This window comes from Xiphophorus maculatus, chromosome 10 (genome assembly GCF_002775205.1).
Source record: "Xiphophorus maculatus strain JP 163 A chromosome 10, X_maculatus-5.0-male, whole genome shotgun sequence".
Lineage (NCBI taxonomy): Eukaryota > Metazoa > Chordata > Actinopteri > Cyprinodontiformes > Poeciliidae > Xiphophorus > Xiphophorus maculatus.
In genome coordinates, this window is record NC_036452.1 from 6,244,956 (window position 1) to 6,267,469 (window position 22,514).

At 37.2% G+C, this 22,514-nt stretch overlaps 1 protein-coding gene across 1 annotated transcript in view; it reads right to left on the reverse strand.

Annotated features, from left to right (window-relative positions):
* Positions 1–22,514, reverse strand: part of atrnl1 (attractin like 1) — a 70,571-nt gene that overhangs the window by 24,528 nt on the left and 23,529 nt on the right. Inside the window, exons 16-24 of the mRNA XM_005804391.3 lie at positions 21,414–21,627; positions 21,129–21,320; positions 16,212–16,445; positions 15,417–15,554; positions 12,041–12,134; positions 6,627–6,679; positions 5,387–5,481; positions 5,117–5,195; positions 2,472–2,629 (exon numbers count right to left, since the gene is read on the reverse strand). Of these exons, the coding sequence (XP_005804448.1) occupies positions 2,472–2,629; positions 5,117–5,195; positions 5,387–5,481; positions 6,627–6,679; positions 12,041–12,134; positions 15,417–15,554; positions 16,212–16,445; positions 21,129–21,320; positions 21,414–21,627 (1,257 nt within the window). The remainder of the gene's footprint in view (positions 1–2,471; positions 2,630–5,116; positions 5,196–5,386; positions 5,482–6,626; positions 6,680–12,040; positions 12,135–15,416; positions 15,555–16,211; positions 16,446–21,128; positions 21,321–21,413; positions 21,628–22,514) is intronic.

Genomic DNA, 22,514 nt, shown 5'->3' on the forward strand with positions numbered 1-22,514 from the left:
ATGGGCCACATCATGGTGACAAGTCATTATCTACTACAGATGCTTTGCAGCCAGTCTGCCCCGAAAACATTTAGAACCACAAAAACAATGTCATCTGCAGCTGTATTCAGTCTCTGATTGGCAACATGTAGTGCTGGGTAATGGAGCACAATTTTGCTTTCAGAGGTGGACCATTTGCGTCACATTTGTTGCTCTGAATGGCAATTCTGAAAAAAGTGGATGGTACGAAATGGCGAAAAGAAAAAAATAGAGGTTACCACAGGTTGTTTAAACAGAGACCGTTCACCAGCAACCAATAACGACATCACTAATTTCTATTTTCTATAACAATGAGCCACTGAAAAGCGATACACAACTAGATATTTATGTATTTTTCACTAATAGTGAGAGGGAGGAGGGTTCTTATTGAGGCTGAGAATCTTTATTGTACTAAGCTGTTCTTGGAAAACTCCATTACCCTCTTAAACTTTGTTCACCTTTGGCTTCTCTCTACGTTATTAACAAGAAGATGAGAAGAACTGATCTGAAATGCAATGCTCACTGACACGGCTAACGTGAAAAGTACAAATGATTGTTTGGCTTTTTAATAAGTGGGACTCTTCTGTTCTGTACTTATATAACTCAAAGCAATATATGTAGGGTTAATTTAATTTCAATCTGTTCATCTCAGCCATTCATTTTATTTGAAAACTAGATTAATGGTGCGTAAAGCACATGGTTCCCAAATATCTGTGATGGCAAAATCCATGTTTTAATTTTCCAATACAATTATGGCAGATACTTGTCAGGCTTTGAATATTTGAATATGAAACTTGCAAAAGCCAGAGGAAGAAAGTTAGAACAGATGATGATCTAATGATAGAAGGAAGAGAAGGAAAGAAAGAAGGAAAATGGATGGATAGATGGAAATTATGTCAGGATATAGAATACAAATATGCTTCTACATTTTTTCACTTCTTATACTTCTCCAGGCTTGGAGAATCCTTAAGATCAATCAGATCATCCAATAACCCTGAAAGCAAATGTCAAATGATGTCATTGAAAAATCTCTGTCCATCCTGATTTACATGAAAACAGCTTATTTGAAATGCTTAGACCTTAAAAACAAAGACTAATCTCTTCCAGATTTCTGCCTCAGCTCAACTGGGTCTCCAGAATCAGTCCAGCATCACGAGGCCCAACCAGGAAAGAAGCCTGCTATAGAAGCTATTTGCTTTTATGGCGTGGGCTCGGTCCATAATAAGTAAGTGACTGTCGGCCAGGAAATTTAATAGAAAACTATTACTGGGCCACCTCCACAGATGGACCATCCCCGAAGATGTTATTACCTCAAGGTGGTTCACTCATCTACCATGCGATGTGGTGCGACATGATATAAAAATCAATATGTGGGAGTGGGCTAATTAAAAAAACGGGCATTGTGTGCTATTATTAGTAATCTCTACTCCTATCTCGAACTATCGTATTTCTCAGCAAAAGCCTTTCTGTCTTGCTTAAACAAAGACGGTTAGTAATAGTAGAAGGGTTTATTGAGAACTGGTTGATAATTTTGATGTTTTTCAAATAACCTGCTGCACGTGGTTCCATAAATTTGATCAGAGTGTATCAATGAAATAATTTGTCTACCAATGTAAATTAAGTTGGTGAATCAAAATCTTAAAATTTTTAAAAAATTAGCAAAACACAAAGGTAGATAAATACAATGCAATAAATTGATTAAACATCATGTTCATCACTTTTTATTGGTTTATAGCCAGGGCTAATAGCTTTCAACATGCTAAATTGCAACATTTATTGTTACATTCATCATTACTCAATGTGTATGTTTTAGACTGTGAGGTTGAAGATAATAAATGTAATCTATTTCTATATGTGTATTTCCCTTTAGAAAATATTTTCGCAACATCTTAGCTTAGCACCAATACATTTAAGGTCCTTAAATTGTTAATTTGTTTACATCACACTCTTCTTTGCAATCTGCTTACAAATAGCTGACTCTAATTTTAATTCATAATTAGACGTTGATCCAGAATATTATAATAATTTGGCAACTCACTTTGTGCAATGTTGGATCACTTCCAAACAATAGATAAAGTGGTTTTTTTACAGTCTAATTGTTTAATTAGACTTTCTTTATCTCCTTAGACTTATGCAGACGTTTTGGGTTTGCAAACCTGACAGAAATACCCTTGAAGAAACTTTGCTCTAATTGGACCTCAGGGGACTGCCTAAGTGGATGGCATTCGGTATTAATCATTTTGTCTGCCACACTGTCACAGGTTTTTATGCAACCCCAAGACACTTGGAGAGAATAAACACTATTTTTCCAGTGATAATTCAAGACCAGTCCTATAATCAAATCCTGACTCATCTTTTCAAAGAAAGCATAAAATGCTAGACGGCATCTAAAAATAAGATTGTTTTTCACACAAAATCTCCTCCAAATTCAGCCGTCAGGTGTTTCTTGTTACCTGGATCTTGATGGGCCATGAGAAGTTACTGACGTATACATAGAAGGTAATGTTAGGGTTGCTTCTGAAGGTGAATTTTTCACAGGAGAAACTGTCCCTGTAGTCCTTAATGTTCGTTTTTGACACAATGGGAACCTCCTCTCCAGAAATGGTCCCAGCTGTTGAAACAAAGTGTTCATTTTCAGTACAAAGCCATTTAGCTTTTAATATTAAAAAAACAGCAAAAAAAAAAAAAACACGCTTACACATTGAGATGGCGCTGCTTTAGCTGCAACATGTTATTATAAATGCATTAACGAGTTTATTTGTCCATTTCAAACTACAGGAGAGCACTCATGTGCAATTATCATTATTTCTTGACTGCATTTAACTTAGATGTTGTTCAAAAAACAACACAGTATTGTAGAATTACACATGCCTATTATATTTTATACTAAAATGGATACGATGTGGGTGAAAAGCTCAGCTTGAACGAACGACAAACATCCCTTTTCTGAACTCATGATCCCACTTCTTTATCCATAATGTGATGCCCCAAATTTCCCATTTAATATTCACAGATTTCTGGTAAGGCACCAAATACATCCAGATTTCATATATAAAACAGTTAATATTGTTTGAATGTGAGTAATATTGCTTCTGGGTGAGGATTGCATTGCCCATCTTAAAATTAAAAGCAATTTTTAAAGAAAAGGGGTAAAAATAGACCATTTTCCATCTGTCTTAATGTTCCAAATCATTTCTTTTTCTTCTTCATGTCAGTGCTTTCTCAGCATTGATATTCCAATCCACAGCTCTGAAACAAAGCACTGAAAATGACAGCTTGAGTGTAGCTACGTGAGCATGTTTATCTTAATTGAAATCACCCCCCACACCTTCTTTTTCTCCCCCCAACTAAAGGCGCCTCTTGCTCTTGTCAATTGTGAAGAGGCTTCTATTCCTTCTGAGACAAAACATCTGTGCCAGGGAGAAGTGGGGACTCAAATTCAAATATTAACGACGGCGCACTGGAAAAGTTAAGGTTGGCGAAGAGAAGCGTGTGGGGTTAAACGTGTTTTAGTGGGGAGAAAATGTCAGTGTTGAAGGAACGTGGAGAGAGCGCCAGACGACTTGGGAGGAAGAAAGGGAAGGCGGGAGATAAACAGTGGCACCGGACAACTGCAGTGTCCTTGGGTGTCTTTCCTCAGGGGACCAACAGCAGCAGGGACACCGTAAATGCCAACAGAGAAGGTTTAACATTTGGTTTTGTTGTTTCTGCTTTAAAATATCCAATTATATGTTTGCTGTAATGCAAAAATCAACAAAATCCCATACCGTGAGAATTCTAAAAACCAAGAACTCTGAACTAAACTACTTCGTAGGGCAAATGACAGAGTAGACACAGAAAACTTAAAAATACTCAAAGCTTTAAAGCCTTTTCATTATTTTTTTAAACATACAAATTTTAAAAAGCCAATTTCTGAAACAGACTTTTGGAAACCATGTATCTCTAAATGGAATTGCACTTTCATTTAGAGTGTGATGGCATGTTGTCTGGAACCCCAGACTCCCTCCGTCTGAGTCTGTAAACAGAAAACAGACTTTCTTTCCTCGACAAAAAAACCCTTTCTAACAGGACAGGTCTGTCTCCACTTGCTGAGAACACAAAAATAACTCAAAATGTGAGAAGTATTGTGAAAAATGAACAGCTAAAAATAAATAATTACTATTTTTCAACAACACTTTATTCTCCATGACAATGGAACGATTATAAAATGAGATCTAAATAAGGAATAACCCAAATTGAGAGAAGAGGACACAGCACTGTTTATGCCACTGATATGACAGGTAGCTCCAGCACTGAGTTGGCAACCAGGTGATCTTAAAATGTTGTTTGTGAGCATAAAGTTTCTCAGGTAAAAAAATATATATATTTTGTTTCAGCCTTATGGTTTTTGCGTGTCCTCTGTCGAGATATCTGATCAAAATGTTTGTGCCTGTCAGAGGATTGCTTTATAGATCAAAATTAATAATTATTCTGTACAAAAATCTTCCTACCAGTTCACAATAACTAAAGCATTTAGAGAGCCAAATGTATGACAGATTCTAAATTTCTTTGATCAGTATTTTAGCTTCCATTCTAATTTCCAAAACTTCCTGCCTTGTGTGCTTTTTTTATTTTTACTGAAAACATGGACATGGAAATCAATGTTGCTACCAAAGGTGACAGGCCAAATAAAAATGAAAATAAAGGTTGTAAAACTGATAGTGTAAGCCCTTTAATTATATTTCATACATGTATTTCATTCAATGTGAATTGTTTCAGGTGAAATAAGCTTAATTTAATGACCCAAGCTAAACTAAAGATATACAGTCTGAACAATTATGTGCACATAATAATAATAATAATATTTGCATGCAAATAGGAAATAATTGGTAGTGTTCAAGCGACTTCTGTAAAATGCCACATATCTGTTAGGTAACTATTATTTGCAAAATCTAGTGTTGAATGTATCTCAGAAAAAAAATACTACAATTAATTTAGCTACAACTAACAATCTATCATCCTTGTTTAAATTGACTGATGATTAAATTCAAACTAATAGGACTGTAACTATTATGTCTACTTAATTTTAGTTTGCATGAAATAACAAAAATGAACGTACCCGTTGAGCCCACAGACCACGTGATGTTGAGGTTAAAGTTGTTTGATGCATTGATGGACATGTCTAAATTCTTGTTTGCCTTAAAATGAAAAACATAAATCCAGGGAGATCTTGTCAGGGAGACAATATGCACAACAGCAAAAAACAGCAGGTCAACATTTTATTTTAGAAAAGCTAAACATCAACAACTAACTATGATCATTACTAATGAAGATATTTGATGGAGCGCTAAACAACTACAAATATGAGATCTGATCTTAAAGATGTTACCTGCTCAGGTGAGGCCATGAAGTTAATGGCGGTGTAATGCTTGTCATCCTCCTGGATGAGGCTGAATGTGAACTGGTAATCAATGAGGAGGTTATCTATTGAAAAGACGAAAGTAAGAAATATAAATGTGATTGGCCAGGAAAAAAAGACACAGGAACAAGTCAGTCTGGGAGAGTTTTGAGTTATTTACAAATTCTGAAAATGTAGATACTAAGTTTCCTAATGAATGTGAATGTCAATATTAACATAGTATGAATTTAGTGAAACTTACTGATGATGTCAAATTTATTCAGAGTTACTGTGAATTTAACTGAGATAATATTCAAGCTGTTGTACATGTATAAGTCCATCTATTTATCTCCAAGACAAACGCATTAAACTCAATATTCAGTTACTCCTTTAAATACATGAGTCTGGCTAGTATGGCTTTTATGGGGACAAGGTAGGATTATCAGTCAGCATGCTCCAAAACTTAACACAAAGCAATCCATAAGAGGAAGAGCTCACTAACAAACCCTGAGACAAAGCTGACCACTGTCAACCTGAGCATGCTATATTAAATCTGTGCTCAATGGCCTTTTTGACTGCAGGGAGTGTCGTGTTTACATAGCAGAATAACAAAGCTCAAGGAGCTCCAGTGGTGTCCAGAGGTCAAAACAGGCTCCAGGCTTCTAGTTTCCTGTGTCCTCCTCCTCCTCAATGAGCCTGTTGTCAGGCTATGACATTTTTAAAAGGAACAAAGCCTTGGCAAAGGCTCTGAAGTCAGTAGCAGAGTGCTGAAAGACATAACAAATCACAAAGAACTGCTGCAGCGCTGTGAAGGACACCCCATCATGCAAATAAACACAGACAGCAGCATGAGCAGGAACTGAAGCAGACGTGTGCATCGTGCACCTCCATAGATACTCTTCTTACTCAAAAGTTGCGCTATCGTTTCGTTACCTTTCTAAATGAATAAATGAATAGGTGTGAGATTGAGTGAGTAGACAAGTAGAGAATTTTGACTCCTCCGTCTCCTTGATTAGCTCAATCACTCACTCCCTGTGATGCACTTGACATTTTCACGACAAGTCATTCTGTCATCGAACAAGCGCCCCTGGTGCCAAAGTGTTAAGATGCGCCATCTGCCCTGAGCGGAAGAGTGCGAGCAGAGAAGTGGGAAGCAATGAAAGACTAACCCATAAAATGTGGATATGTGTGTGTGTGTGTGTGTGTGTGTGTCCAGCGGAGAATTACTCACAGTAACAGGTTCCTCTGAGTGGATTGCCAAGGTAACGGTTTTCTGAGTCACATCTGCAGCAAAGAATACAAAATAGAGAGAAGCAGATGAAGATGAGCGCTAACAGATTGAGAGCAAAAAACAACTCCTTTTATCAGGTGTGGTGTATGCCAAGTGCCAGCGCATTAGCTCCTGCTGTTGGCACCTCATCAAGCCTCTTAACTTCTGACATAAAGGAAACAATCTGACAGCTGATAGAACAGACTTTCTCTCAACTTTCATTAAACTTAAACAGTGATGAGAAACACAGTTCATCTCCCCCCAATTGCAAATCAAAAAACATGGTACTGAAAAAAATCACTTCAACATCAGTTCTCACTTGATTAAGAAACAAGATACGACATTGGAAAGGGTGTTGAAAATAAACAAAGAAATGTCTTGGAAACAGGTGAAACTAGATCTAAGCATACACTATGTAAAGAGACGCCTAATCTTCTGCGCTAAATGGCGACACATCTGTGGATACATTTTAAGGCACATCGTTTGACTTTGTGAGAAAATTTTAAAGAAATTATAAGAGATTGAAGGAAGAAAGTTCTGGACCAAGTCTGGTTCATTCTTGGATGCAATTTCCAGATGCATGATGCATTATAAAAATAATCACAGGCCTAATGGAAACATATCCTTCTTGGCATCTATGCATTGTAACTTTATATCAGGATTAAATCCAAACAACACACATAAATTGGGAATTGTGAGACAAATGTCTGTTGTATTTTTTTTACTAAGGAAAAGCTGCACAAGCTTATCTACTATAGTCAGTGGTGATGACATGGAAGGGGAGAAGCATCGTTTCCTACAGCCAAACACCTATTTCTTTGGATAAAAACAAAACAAAAACCATCATTATCTTCTGGGTTTAATAGATTCATAATCTGATTTTGGAGAGTGATTTCCTTTTTATTGGGTTCTGCATTTGAAGCCATTAAAAGGTAGAACCCAAATGGAAAGATTATTATTACTTTTTACTAAACTAAAATGTCCTCAGCAGTGATGCCGTTGGCTCAAACAGCTGCAGTCAAATTGTGGCCTCAGCCAAAACAGGCCAACTTTAAATATGAAGAGCTGCCAAGTAAAAATGATTTGTTTATATCCACAGTGGGATGTCAACAGTTCTGAGAATATGTGTGCGCATTAGTGTGTTTTATCAACCTCATGGCTTTCCAAAGCGCACTAATCAATCCAAGCATATGGTCATGTTCACTGGACTGCATTGCCCTTTATCTTATTTGAATGCATCTCTCCGCTCTGAATCTCGGTTGTTTATGCCTTGATCTCTTAACAATTCACTGTGAAGCGAAGTCTTTCTCCAAAGTTTTATCCTATATGAGCTGGAACTGTACAAAGAAAGTGAAAGTGGTTCTAAAAATTACCTCTCTCATCGCTATGAAATAACTACGCTTCGCAATTATTTCATCTTTCAGACGACTAATTAAACTTGTTAGAATGTGAAAAATCAGAGGTGGTGGTGAGGAGTCAGAGAGGACGGCGGTGGCGGGCGGGAGGGAAGCCGACTGAGAGACAACAACGCCGCCGATGATGAGGAAGAGGAGGCGGCTGTGAAGCAGTGTTACATTATAAAACGATCGACTCCAGTTCTTAAAATAATTCGGCAACACTTCAGGAAAGCTGGCGGGAGTTTTGCGTCACATCTAAAGAACTTAAATAGTTTTTGCTGTTCTCGCTGCTTGATGCTAAACAGGCAGAATGTTTTGTTCCCTAGAACAAAAAAGAGATGGACAAATGCTGCCACAGGCTACAGGAAGCTTAGGGAACGTCGCTGAGTATTTAAACTTCCTGGCATTTAGAGGGCAAAATCCACACATCCACTTGCTCATCAGTATAATTCAGCTCCTCGACTCATTCAGTATCTTAATTTAATCTACACTGGCATGCAACCTTGCACGCGTCCAAACTTCAGGCAATCCCCCTTTGCTGTATCTTAATTTGATCTAGACTCAGCGTGAACCTTTGTCTGTGCCCGTGCAACCTATAAACGCAGGCTACGGTGGGCACAGAAGCGTTTGTTACCGCCGCTGCCTCCTGCATGAGAAATTTTTCTGATTAAAGTATCTATCTAAATGAGCAAAAAGAAGAAAAACTTTCCTGATGACTGATCGTCGTAATGCCGCATAGACAAAATCATTATTTTTTCCACCCTCAAAACAATTATTATTCTGCACTAATGCACTCTTTGCTTCATTAGTACAGCTATTATTTCAAGTCTTAATAGCAGCCGTGGCTTCAGTGTAAGCACAGGTGGAAGCCTGCATGTGTGTTCTTTGTGCACTTTGCAGCCTTGTGGTTCGGTCTGCTAATCACTGCACTGGACTGCATTTTCTGGAAGAAGAAATCAATGTGGCACTTTGTCGATTGTGCAAAGTGTTATATATTCAGTATTACAGTTGACAGAAAGCATTGAGGATTCACAGAGGTCTTACTCTCCTGCAGCCCCTCTTCATTACCTTCAATACTTCAGAGTTTGCCTCAACACTAATAATAACATAGAACGTTAGAAACCACAAAGCAAGATTTAATGATTTTGTTTGTTGTTCAAGCATTTTACAAGTGTAAAGTTTAGTTGAATTAAAAATATTTATTTAAAGAACTGGGCAGGAACATTACATGCAGATCTTGGTCATTTTAACAATATTTTGAAGAAATACTAGGATCTACCTTGGTTTTGTTAGACATAAACCAGAATGAGAGGACAGTATGATATGCTAAGCTGCTAAAATAATGTAACATATTGTTTATTACTGCTAAAAATATAGCCTTGGTGCCTAAAGTATGGCCTGAGGGCCTTTTGGTGTCCTTGAAATGTATTTGATCAGCCCTTCCGACCACATTTCAAGTCAAAATATGGCTAACAAAACAGAGTACGATTAATGACCTCCAAGATTATGAAACTGTCTATTTTTCCTTCAATTAATGCAACAGTTAAACCTTAGTTACCTTAGTTAAAATAGAACTGAAGAAAATACTTAGTGTCTTAATACATTTATGCTACAACGACTGTGAGAACTGTAAAATAATTTTGTTCAGGTTTAAACAGACAGGTATTAGCATTTTAGATTGTAAAATAAATGGCAACGTCAGTGTTGTACATCAGCGTTGCATATCAGCAGCATATAGTGATGCTTTCACATTATTCACAAATAGTTCATGCCTCCTCTCTGACTCAGTCACTGTTTCCTACCTGAATACCAAAATATTGAAACACAGTCTAAAACCTGTGGCAGCTTCTTCTATGCAAATTTAGAAGAAGCTCTAAATTTGCATAGAACTTTCTGACTCAAGAATTCTTTCAGAAAAGAAAAATTGTGAACTTTTTTTTTATAAAGCCATATCTCATTACAATGCAAAAAAAGGAAAAGTTTAAAAGGTCAGAGTCAAATATGCAACTAAATAAGTGTAAAAATAAAAAATAGAAATACAGGATAGTGCATGAGATTTTATTTCCAGCTCAGGTATTGGCAGAATTTGTGCAAAATAACTGAGAAGAAAAACGTTTTATGTTAAAAAGCATGAATGCTTGTTCAGCTTTTCCTGACCCATCCATAACTCTTATTGCATTATCCTGCTTACAACTGTAAAAACAAGGCTTAGAGGAAAAGGTTCTCCCACACAGCTGGAATCCACCGGATCAGCACAAATCACCCTGGATGTGGACTTTCTGGGCGATAATGCAACTGATCCTTCGTCGTTTGCACCCCCCCCCCCATCAAATCAGCAGCATCACCGCATCCGAGACTCCATATGAGGAAACGGGGCTGGCTCACAGAGATCTGACATCAACGCTCCACACCACGTCATGAGAGCCATGAATCACCCCGACTGAATTAATCACACACATGAATCTCATTGTGTAATTGAAACAGGGCGGCTGGAAGTCAGACGGTCTCAAAATGAGATCCTGTTGATTTTATTTGATGCACAAACAGCTGTTTACATATACCTGACGGATAGATTTGTTTCTGATCTGAATATACTAATACTAATACAGAATATTTAATTATTAATTTTTTTATCTAATAATATAATTATGTAAGAAGCTTATTTTTCTAAAACTGCGGTCTTTGTTTTGTTTTTTTCTGTTTTTAATAGGTGATTCCTCATCTGTTTTTTTAAGAACTTTGCTCTGTCAATGCCAATTTCAGTCTGTTCAGATTGTAAACGGATAATATAACATTCTATAAAAATTTCATTTAAAAAAGGCTCTTCCTGCATACCTGCGGTGAGCCATCATCAACTATTTATAGGAGAAACAAAGTCAAACTGTGTGTGAGGAAGCAGTCGCTGTGAAACAAGTTTAATAAAATTTTAAAAGAAATTACAAAACGACTTGACAGTATATCATATTTTATTAGCAACTGGTACGGCATAACCACCTATTTTCTCAAATCCAGCAGGTTTGTTAACAGAGGCTAAAAGATCAAAAGGATAGATTAGATCCTTAGTAATAGTCTTGATATTTAATGAAAAAAGAAAGTTTTTCTTTTTTTCATATATTGACCATTTCTAACTATGTCAATTTATCCCACAGGATGCCTTGATGGACGTTGGAAGCGAGGGACGGCAGAACTGAACGGAGCAACTGCGATTGTTTCCCAAGTTGGTTTTGCTAACATTTCTTCTATTTGTTCAAGTCTGTGGAAGCAGCACGCCTAGTTGTGGCTCAAAGACTGCAGTAACAAAAACTAAAAAACATTGGCAACTGCTATTCAATGCTGTAATCTTTCCAAATCGAAAGATTTACGATAAAATGACAAGTTTGGGTTTGCATCCATGTCTGTTTGTGCACTCTGATCGCACAGTACCCTAAAACCATTTTTACAATATAATTAACTAAATAAAAGCGATACTAGGCTACCCACTATCTGCATATGGAAAAGCTTTACAAGAATTGACAATCATTGGTTGTTTTGACGTCCGTTATGGACGAGTGGACTGCTTTCTGAAAAAGTAACATTATGTGCAAACAGCTAGTATCGGTAAAGCTTATGGAAACAAGCTTAAGAATATAGGAAAATATCAAATAAAAGATAATTTTTACATTCATTTCTTGAAAAAAAGAAGCAAAAATTGTATAACTGTTTTCCCATTTGTAACTTATTGAGCTAAATTTCAATTATAACCTTTTTTCTTTATCAATATTCTCTAAAAACAGCAACAAGTGTTTTGTTTTAAGCTTTTTGAGAAAATATCTTCAGCCTGTCTTTGTTTTTTTTTTGTTTTTTTACCCTGATACTGAGTTGATGGTTCATAGGAAAGGCGTATTTTGGCCAAAACCAGGGTATGGGGTTTCAAAAACTGAAGAGATAAACCAGAGTGTTTGTTTAGATTCAGATTTTTACTGAGTTTGTTGTACTCACAGCTGGCACTGGTCTCCTTTGATCCCCTTGGTGGTGCAGAAGCACTTGCCCGTTAACACCTGGCATACGTTTGCGTGACCATTGCACTTACAAGCTGGAACAGGTGACAAGAACAGATGGGTGGAAAGATTGATAAGAATGAGCATTAAAAGAGAGAGAACACATCCATGAATAGATTACTGAAAGTACCAAATACTCTATCAACAATAAGTTGTTACAAATGTTTGAATTGAAAACACCTGAGAGAGAATTCACATCCCATCATTCCTACAACCTTCGCAATTGTTCTTTTCTTGGCCTGTTTGTGCTAAGCTAGGCCCCAGATTCTTGCTGTTGCATCAAACACACGACGGAAATTGATATTGATCCAGGAACGACGATAAACAAAAGCCTTTCCCAAAAGATTGGGTGAACTTTAAAGATCTAACAGACAATTGAGAACCTTCCCCACACACCTTACCCCCCAGCTGTGTATGTTTGAGACTCCGTATGTGTGAGGAATGTAAAAGGTGCAGCAATAGATGGGTAGACTGGCTGCTAAAGTGCTTTGACAGAGGCAGGCTTTTAGGTTAGCATTTGAAGGAAAATAAGGGACCCCTTTATTTTAGTTCACTGAGTTTAAAACACTGAGAAGACGGATTACTGAGGGGTCAGTGGGCCTTCTACCCCCATTCCCAAATTCTAACATGGTGCATATAAATATTTTACATGACTGGAAAGCTTTTAACCAAGTGTCTAAGTTCTTGCTTTACGACGTATTCTTACTGACACACTGCAACTTAAATATACCATCCAGATGAGTATTTTTTTCCACCAACAAATATTGATAGTATAGATTTTTACTGGAGGGTTTCACAAAAATACAGAAAGGTGTAAAAGTAATGCTAAAGAAAAAAAAAAGATATTTCTGCTTTGAGCTTATTTTGATTGATGACATCACAAAAGGAACAATAATCGCGCCACTTGGCTAGTAATGGTAAGTAATATGCAGACCAAATTCTTGACGGAATTTGAAATATTAAGAAGTTTTGAGTTGCAAGTATTTAACCCTTAAGCTGTGATGGATTCTGCTGAGTTTGGAGCAACTAAACAAAACAGTGACAAAGATTCCTTTTAGATCTTTAACTTGAACAAATTAGTTTTCCATCTGACTGGTTTCTGTGCAGGCTGCATGGTGCAGCAGATGGTAGCACTGTTGCCTTTGAGCATGGAGTTTGTATGTTCTGCTTGTGCGTGTGTAGATTTTCTCCAGGTACTCTGGTTTCCTCCGGCAGTCCAAAAACTTGAATGTTGGATCAGTTGGTTTTTCTAAATGTTTGTCTTGTGAGCTTATCCAAACAGCTTTGCTCCTTTCTGACTTCTGACAGGAATTCTTGCTCATTTCCTCACATTTTGCTTGTCCAAACTGAATTGCAGCAAAGTTTGACATGATAATCTTCCTTAGGTAGATGCCGTTTTACCAATTGACATTCTAAACTTTATTTGAATGCACTATATCATAATTACAGTATAATTAATCTGAGTTACATTCAAATGATTTTCATTCTGGCAATATAACTCTGTAGAACTGACTTGATAACACATTTCTGTAGAAATGGATATGAATTGAGTTTTTCTTAAGTGCCCTTAGGTAAAATAAATAAACATTCTGAACAGAAGCTGAATTTCCTCTGGTGCTCACTGGAATGTGTATGCACAGCAGAGATAACTGGAAGAGCTCATTATTAAATGGCATTGCACAAAGTCAATGATTTAAAACAATTAAATGGGATTCCCAATATATGAAATGGACGTGTCTGTTCTGCCAAATGCCTGGAGAATACATTTGTTGTGAATTTGTGCAAGGTAAACAAATTAAATAGAATAACAAATGTCTGATTCCCAATTTTATTTTTTTTAAACAACTTGAATTGATGATCTGATAAGCAAAACGGATCATTTAAATCTGGGCCAAGAATCTGCAAAATTTTATGGAATACAGGCAGTCTTAATTTAGTATGAACTGAATTAAAATCATGCAAAGAAAGAAGGAAAAATACAACAATAATCCAACTGTACCAACTCAAAAAAGCAAATTATTTCAGTGTGTAAAATCTCATTTTTTGTTTTGTTTGGGAGGAAGGCATGCTTCATCAATTTAAATTAAACTGTGGATTCATAGACAAGTTTCAATGACAGGTCTGGATTTACTTCAGAGGAAAATGAACAAATTCCAGAAAAGTTTAAAGGTGTGCAGCTTTACAACTACGTTACATGCATCAGAAAATGGTCTCTAGGGATACAAAGCTCCCACGGCGATATGTTTTTGAATGTGAATGTGTGTGACTCCTGCGTCCAATACTTCAAACAAATGCCTGGGTATAATTTCTCAGGAATTCTTTTTATATTTCATGTCAAAACACAAGAGGGGGAAGTAAATCTCATCTTTACAAGGAACCTGCAAAACCGTAGTTCAACCAATGTTCAACTCATTCAGTTGACAGATGCAGAAAGACATCAGACAGCTATACTGTCATTCCTTTGACTTAGTGCCAACTCCTGTGGTGTGACTGCAATCATTCAATGCTTTAAATTTTGTGGGGAACACAGCATAATCATTATCTACATTGAAAACAGTGACTCTGTAGAAAGTATAGTTTGCAACGATTGAAGAATAATTTTCTTCATTTGGCAGCAGGCTTAAGATATAAATCTACTTTTATCCTCACCTGAATAAAGAAGTCTTACAAACAAGGCAAAAACTGAGCACCACACCTAAGAAATCAGTAAAGGAATGAAAATGGGGAGCTTTTGTTGAAACTTGTCTCACCATTTTCAAAGTGACTTTGGATTACTCTGTAAATTATTGTGACTGTGTAGGCTAGAAAAGTGTCCGAAAATGTGTAAAACTCACCTCATAAATTACTTACATTTTTTTTAAAGTAATTATCTTACAGCCTGCTGCCAAATGAATTTCAGCAAAGAAATGAATAGCAAAACAGATTTCCTACAAATCCTTGATTTCACCATTTCATACATTTCCTAACTGAAATGTTTTAATTTTCTGTCATTTTTGCAACATTCTTGACATTTGAATAGAAAACATTCACCATATTGGGTTGGATTATGTGAATGTTCCACAAGACTCAAGACAACACAATCCGAGTGAAATCTATTGATGGTTTATAACAAGCTGCCTTGGATTTAACAAACTGGGCTTAGATAATCCCACCCCATATGTTATTTTTTTTTTTTTTCCAAATAATCAAAGTTGAAATGCTTCAAAACCAGACCCAACGTTGCAGCAACACGTCCAGATTATGTCCGTTGGTTCAGAGGAAAACATTTACAACTGGAAGCACAAAATAAATAAAGTCAAAGGAGGTGCAGCACTCACCCTGGCATTTGCCGCCATTGGTCGGGTCTCCGTGGTAACCTGGCATGCAGGTCTCACAGTGCGGACCGGTGGTGAGGTTGCGACACTGCTCGCACACACTGCCGTTCACACACGTGCTGTGGCCGTTACACTGGCATGCTGAAAAGAAGAGGAAGTGTTGGTGAGAAACAAGGCAGACAGAAAATGAACGACTTTAAAATGCTTTTCAATACACCTGTCTGAGTGTCATGTGGGAGTCGATTTGGGATTAGGGATTTTGCAGCTACGGTTGTTTTTGCTCCCCAGTAATGATAGAAACCCGTTAATGCTGTCAACAACTTGTGTCTGCAATGTCATATTAATTATTTTTTAATCAGTGCTGCCATTTGGAATTTGTTTTATTGGAACAACTTTTAATTGGCCTCTGGATACATCTACAACTGAAAAAAATTAAAAAAAACTTTAGAAAATTAGGTCATTGCCTTTCACTTCAATGTGGAGCTTTCCAATAATCTGCAGCGGAAAACAACCAAGCACCATTTAGATGATCAAATTACCACTTTCAAAAGGGTATATTATTATCATCCGCTAATGTATAGTGAAGAAGCGAACAAAGAGGTCACATTAAAAAAGAAACAATAGCATAAGGTTGCACAGAGTCATCAGGGAGGGATTAGTTGCATTCTGCAGCTGAAACAGGATTCCAGTATGGAGATATCATTTTCAAACAAAAATCAAAAAGCCAAGAATCAATACCCAATAATGCAGCAGATATACTAGAACTTCAACAGGCGGCACAGAGTGTAGTTTACTCACCAGGGCAGTTAATAAAGGCCCACTCGAAGCTTTTGTCTTTGGGGCAGCTGGCCGGCTCCAGGTTCATGTCATGGGATTGGCTCTGCTGGCCTTGCTTAGCCACTCTTTTCATGGGCCCCCTATAGGAGCCCTCCATGCAGAGGCCCTTCCCTGTGCTGCTGGGGTCCCCACACCAGCCACACTCCGGCTGGTCCAAGCACTGGGAGCACGTCCGCAGTCCAGAACAGTTCTGAGCTGGAGGGGAAAAGAAGCATAAAGTCACTATTTTGTATGCTTTAACTCAATGGTGTAATTGATCTTCACTGCAAAAAGAAGTAGTTTTGGTCTATTTTATAGTGCAAGTATCTTAGTGCACTTGAAATGAGTTACTTACAAGAAACTTTTCAACAAGATATAGGAGCTTATTTTAAGTAAATAGTTCCTTAATACTAACAAAAAGTACTTGTTACATTGGCAGATTTCACTTATAATATTAATATTCATCAATGTTAAGGAATTATTTTACTTAAACCAGCTCCTATATCTTGCTGAAAAGTTACTTGTAAGTTAGTTGTGTCTTATTTCAAGACACAACTTGAAATAAGATATTATTTAGGATAAGATACTTTCTCCAGAAACTAAGATTACTTGGTAAGACTTTGTGTTTTTGCAATGTTTTTTCAACAATGGATTTTCATATACAGCAGTCTTGTTAAAGTATTTATATTTCCTGAATATATATACATGCTAATAACATTACAACCACAAACCTCAGTATGAATTACAGGCCATTAGTCAACGAACAGAATCGTGGAGTCTGGGGAACACAGTGGGCGGGCCAGGAAGAACATTGTGGAGATGCTTAAACCGAAAGACTCGCTACTCAAATTGCACAAAATATTGACTAAAAAGAGAGACGGCTCAATATAAATGTGCATCACATTTGCCCTACTTAGTGATTATACACACAAAGATTTGAAATGTTGATGTGACACAAATTCAGCTTCAGAAGGTCCTTTATTGTCACAGACCTGATCCTACTTGCAAGATTTCATTGAAATTTTTCTAACACCTGAAGTTTCAGATTGAAAGTTCTTTACACAAAAACACAAGCTGGTTAAAGAGTGAGGCACTAAGAAAACTGACCAGAAAGAGATGAGGAGATAAGAAACAGCACAATGTTCGGCTGATGGTGTCCGAACCACAGACAGACATAAGAGGAGAATGCGCCTGAAAACACTAAAACTTTCACATTTCAGTAAAGTTTCAGAAAAGGGATTAAATGCGCTGCATATCGTGGCACTTTACCCTAACTTTAGAAACCTGAAGGAGAAATGCTGTTTCGCCATCTAAGAGACTCTTAAGGACACTTCGATTGCGTGACAACTTTTCAAAGCCACCACTCGGCTGCTCAACAGACACCTCAGTGGAGAAATGCCGCCACTATTTTAAGATGACAAACATTGAGTGCTTTTACCTCAGTTTATGTCAAACAAATCTCCAGCTATTCCGCTAATGGATCTGAAACTATGACAACACAAGAGCAATCAGAACAAAGTAAGGCCATTTAAGTTTGCTTTCACGACAGGCCAGAAGTGGAGGATTTCTGCGGAAAATGCTCTTGGGAAAAAAAGAAGACATTTGGATGAGGACTCTTGCTTTGCCTCAATATAAAAGCATGTTGTAATACACAAAGCTCCATTTACAGAGATCAAATGTGATGGCTGGAGGTGTCTTCAAAAAAACAAACACAAAAAAATGTCTTAAAAAGATTAGATAACAGGCTCTAGATGCGATAAAAATCGGCCAGTTAACTTTGCAAAAATGGTTTCTTATGTTATTTTCTATTGGTTGGGGAGAGAAATGCTTGCTTTTGGTTACATTACATTCTCATATTGAGTTATTTATGCTATACAACTTTCAATTCAAAAACAGAGGGCTTAAATTTATTTAGGTGTTTCCAAATTTTAAAATGGTCTGTATCAGAGTCCCTGTCTAAAATCAACTCCCTTTAATGGTTGTTGGTCTAAAGTCTGTCAGCCACGCTATTAGGAGACCCGTATTGCCCTGTTACATAAATTCAATTATTTAAAAAGTGAAATAAAATAGTCGTTCGCTTTTGTACTTGCAAAAACGTGTAAGCTATGTGTGTTATTTTGTCAGTCTAAAAATTATGGGTTTTCCCTTCTATCAATATTTCACAGCAAAACATCAGGCCTGCGCAATATATTGTGAATATGTCTCCAGCTCAAGATTTTCTGATGTTGTGCAGCCCTAAAAAATGAATAACTCGAATACAATCAAAAATCATACTTGTACTATTCACAAAAGCATAACCTAAGGTGCTATTCAAGTCATTAAATGAAAAGCCCTGTATTTGTTTTACTTACATACATACATATTTTTTTTCCATTATTTTTATTTTTATACACAGAACTAGATACCTAACGGTCTGCCTGTGTGATATCACCTCCATTAGTTGCGATCACATAGCTACCTGAGAGTTTGTAGAGAGCAGCCAAAACACTAGTTATTCAATTTAAAAATGTTGAGAAAAGAAAACAAATTTATGACACCGTCTGGAGAACTTCTTTTGTAGGTTTTATTTGCATGCACTTTCCTGGAACCACACTGAAATATGCTACAGAAAATATCAACAAGTCATATCAAAACAGAGAGAATAGTAGCATTAGCACAGCACTTCACTAAACTGTGAACATATCAGTAGGAGCAAGACATGAATTATCAAAGTGAGAATTTAGATAATTAGCTTTTTCTCTGTAGCTCCTTTAGAGCTGTTGTTCGTCATTACCATGTCTTTCAGCATTTTGCAATCGGCACAAGACAAAGATTTAGATGTTGCTGCAGCTAACTTTAGGGGGGGAAACAGTGCTCAAATACCATTCCAGTAAAATGAAGCAGGGAAAACACACTGCAGCAAGATAAACTCAACATGGCTTTGCATGTTTGAAATTTACTTTAGTATATTCAGTTTTTTAGAATCCACGATGATGCAGAAACTACATTTTGTCTAATTGACTCTGATCTGAGAGGGGAGGAGCCCAAATTTCACATAATCAGGTTAAAGGAATTTCTTTAGTTGGAAAAGTTTCATGTTTGTGAAAAACAAATAACTACTTGTCCAAGTAGTCTGCAAAAAGAGCATTTTCTCCACTGAAAGCACCAAATGCAACAACTCTTGTAAAGCACAGTAATCATCTGTGCCACTGCTGCATATTTTTCTCCTGCACTTGTGGTTTCAAATGCATTTATATACAATACCCAGCCTAAACAATACATTAAAGCACACACTCAAATTAAAGAAGGAACAAAGAAAGCAGGTACACAAATTCAAGATCGAAACCGCTTTTCGACTTCACCCAGACAAACAGAATGAGGCGGAAACAAAGGGAATTTTTAGAACAACCTTCCTTGTCCTTCATGCCAACAGAGACTAATTCCTCAAGACAAATATCCACAGAAAACAGAATCTCTGTGTTGCCCAACACCAGCAGACACAAATGAATTTGAGACAGCACTCCTGGGCTCCCTAAATTTGTTACTCGCTAAACTGATCAGAGATTTTTCTCAATGTGACACAACAGTGGAAATAATTCATACATCACGCACCAGCACCAAACCAAAGTGCTTTGTCGACCTTCAGGTGAAGGAGCTCCCCAATCAGTTTACTGCTGGGTAGTCGAAACGTATTTTCACCTTCGTATCTGTCTGGTATGTAATCTGGCTCTGTTGCTTTTTCTTTTTGTTTTGGTACATTCTATGTGTGTAACCTGAGTAAGACTAAAATTTCATTAAACACTCTTTTCTTTATTTGTGAAACAGGAGTTTAAAGCACCACCATGAAGAGAATAAGAGTGTGGATTTAAGAACAGGTTCCTGTCAATCAAAATCAAAGAGCTAATAGCTTAGAAATTTGTTAAACTGAGGCTAGGAACAAATGTTCTTCTAGGTTAAGAAAGTACTTAACTAGTTCTGTCTTAGATTTTCTAACCTTGTTAATCTAGTTTTTAAACAGTCTAGAAATTATTTCTGTTAATCTACTCCATCCTATCTCAGGGCAAGTTCATCAGTGATGAGGGTATAGAATTTGCATAATGACTATTGAGAAGCAACAGTGGAAAAGTTACATTCATTAACATTTTTAAAACTAGTGTGCAATAAAATAGTGACATCAAACTAAAGAATCCAGGAATGTCTGAGGAAATATTTCTGCTCAAAGCCTGACTTGAATGAAACCAGCCAACACAAAACTCTTAAATCTCTAGGTAGGGTGCTGGTTTTATAGGTCTCCAAGCTGCTGTACTTTCAGCATTTCTCCTAAATGAGAAATTGTGCTACAGGAACAATGGCAAACCTTTTTGACCCATGTTTCTAAAACTAGTCAAACTCAATTTTCCATCACTCATCAAAATTTTGATTGGTCTTTTTTACCAGAAACCCTTTACCTCTTTAAACCAAACCTTTGCTTTCATATTTTCTGCACCACTTAACAAAACACAAATACAAACAACATTCACCTTTGTTAAAACAAAACCATTCACCGTGTCCCTACTTTCCATTCCACTCCAGCCACTATTTCATCATACAAGATTACTTAAAGGCATCTTAAGGTAAAGAGTCCATCTAAAGCGCAGTCAGCAGGGACATCAGCAGTAGGGCATGAGTTTATATGCAAAAGTAATTGACCATTAAAAGCCAAAACAGCTTCCAAAGTCAATCACAGGAAACTAATGCGATTCACTAATTCCCTGTGAATCAAACACTTCAAGCCGTTTTCTTCCCCGTAACCTCTTCTCTCTCTCTGTGATGAATATCGACTGATTACAGAAGCCAATCTAAGAGAACTTATTGTCCCTCGCATTAATGTCAGACTTCCAAGATGACTCGCCTAGATTAAATGCATGGTGAGACACTTACCCATACAGTCTGCAGTCTGCCACTCCAAACACTGGCCATAGGGGAAGGAGATCACATATGCATTGGAGTCCACACAGCGCCGTGTGCTGCCACACCACATGCACTCCATTGCTTGGCTGGTACAGTTGGCGCAGTTTGTGTGCAGCGAGCAAGGCTTCTTACAAGACCCACGACTACTCTGATTGGGGTTCCCTGCAAAAACACAAAACAGTGAGACCTTAAGAAAACTTCACTTACATAAAAACATATTTAGTTTCACAGTATCTGACGATATTTGTCACTAACCAGTGGCTTTTTCACAAATGAGGCCATGAGCAGTTGCAGTGCACGGATTGGCCCGGAGGCCTGAAACCTGAGGCTCCTCCAAGTAGGCACAAAAACCAGAGTCACTGGGCTCTCCAGGCAGCCAGCGCAAGCTGCTATTGGTGAAGGGGGACATGTCCTCCCAACCCCAATATGACACGTTGATCTTCCTCAAGCCCACCCAGGGAGACAGTCGCTGTGGGAACAGAGCTGTAAGTTACTGCATATTTAAACAAAAACATCCCAAATGCTGTTCAGTCACGCTATTATAAAAAAAATAATAGGAATAATTGCTCCATTTACACCTGGGAACCAAAAACACCATTAAAGGTCTGCTAAACATAATTTCACAGATATGATTACTTATTTGCCTCCAGGATTCAGCTTTTAATGTAATGGGAAAATAATGTGGAACAGTACATCAAGGTTCTGCTGGGAACAAACAGCAAAGTTTGAAACTAAGCAGACAGACTGCAATTTAAATCCTCATGAATACAACATGCATGACAAACTCATTAGTGGGGTTTCTCAACTCTTCTGCAGCTGAAAAAAAATGTTGTAAAGTCAAATAAAGAATTAGCAAAATGCCTAAATTTTCAATGGCAATGAAGAGATTTAAAATATAACATTGAGAGATCCAATAATGAAAAATCTATACATTATGTTTTAAGAAAATGTAAAAAAGTTGGGTAGAGAAGTTCTTGTTTAGTTAAGTCTGCATGAATATATAATATTAAATACACTCACCATGGGAGTGATTTAAGGGTGGCCGATCACCAATCTTTAAAAAACTTATGCTGCTGAATCAGAGTTTGACCAATACTAATTTTATTTTAAAACTGACACTGTCTGGTGTTATAGGTACAATACACCTTCAACGTTACAATCTCATTTTATTGAAAAACATCAAAAAGTGCTCTCAAAAACAAATGAAAAGTTTCGACATAACCAGGTAAAGTTTCGACATGACCAGGTGGGCCAGCCTGTCAGATCTCTTATTGCAGAGCAAAAAGGAATGGTGGCGGATTTTCAGACCTATGCAGAGGAAGTAAAAATTGGTCTCTCATGTAAGTATCAGTCAAT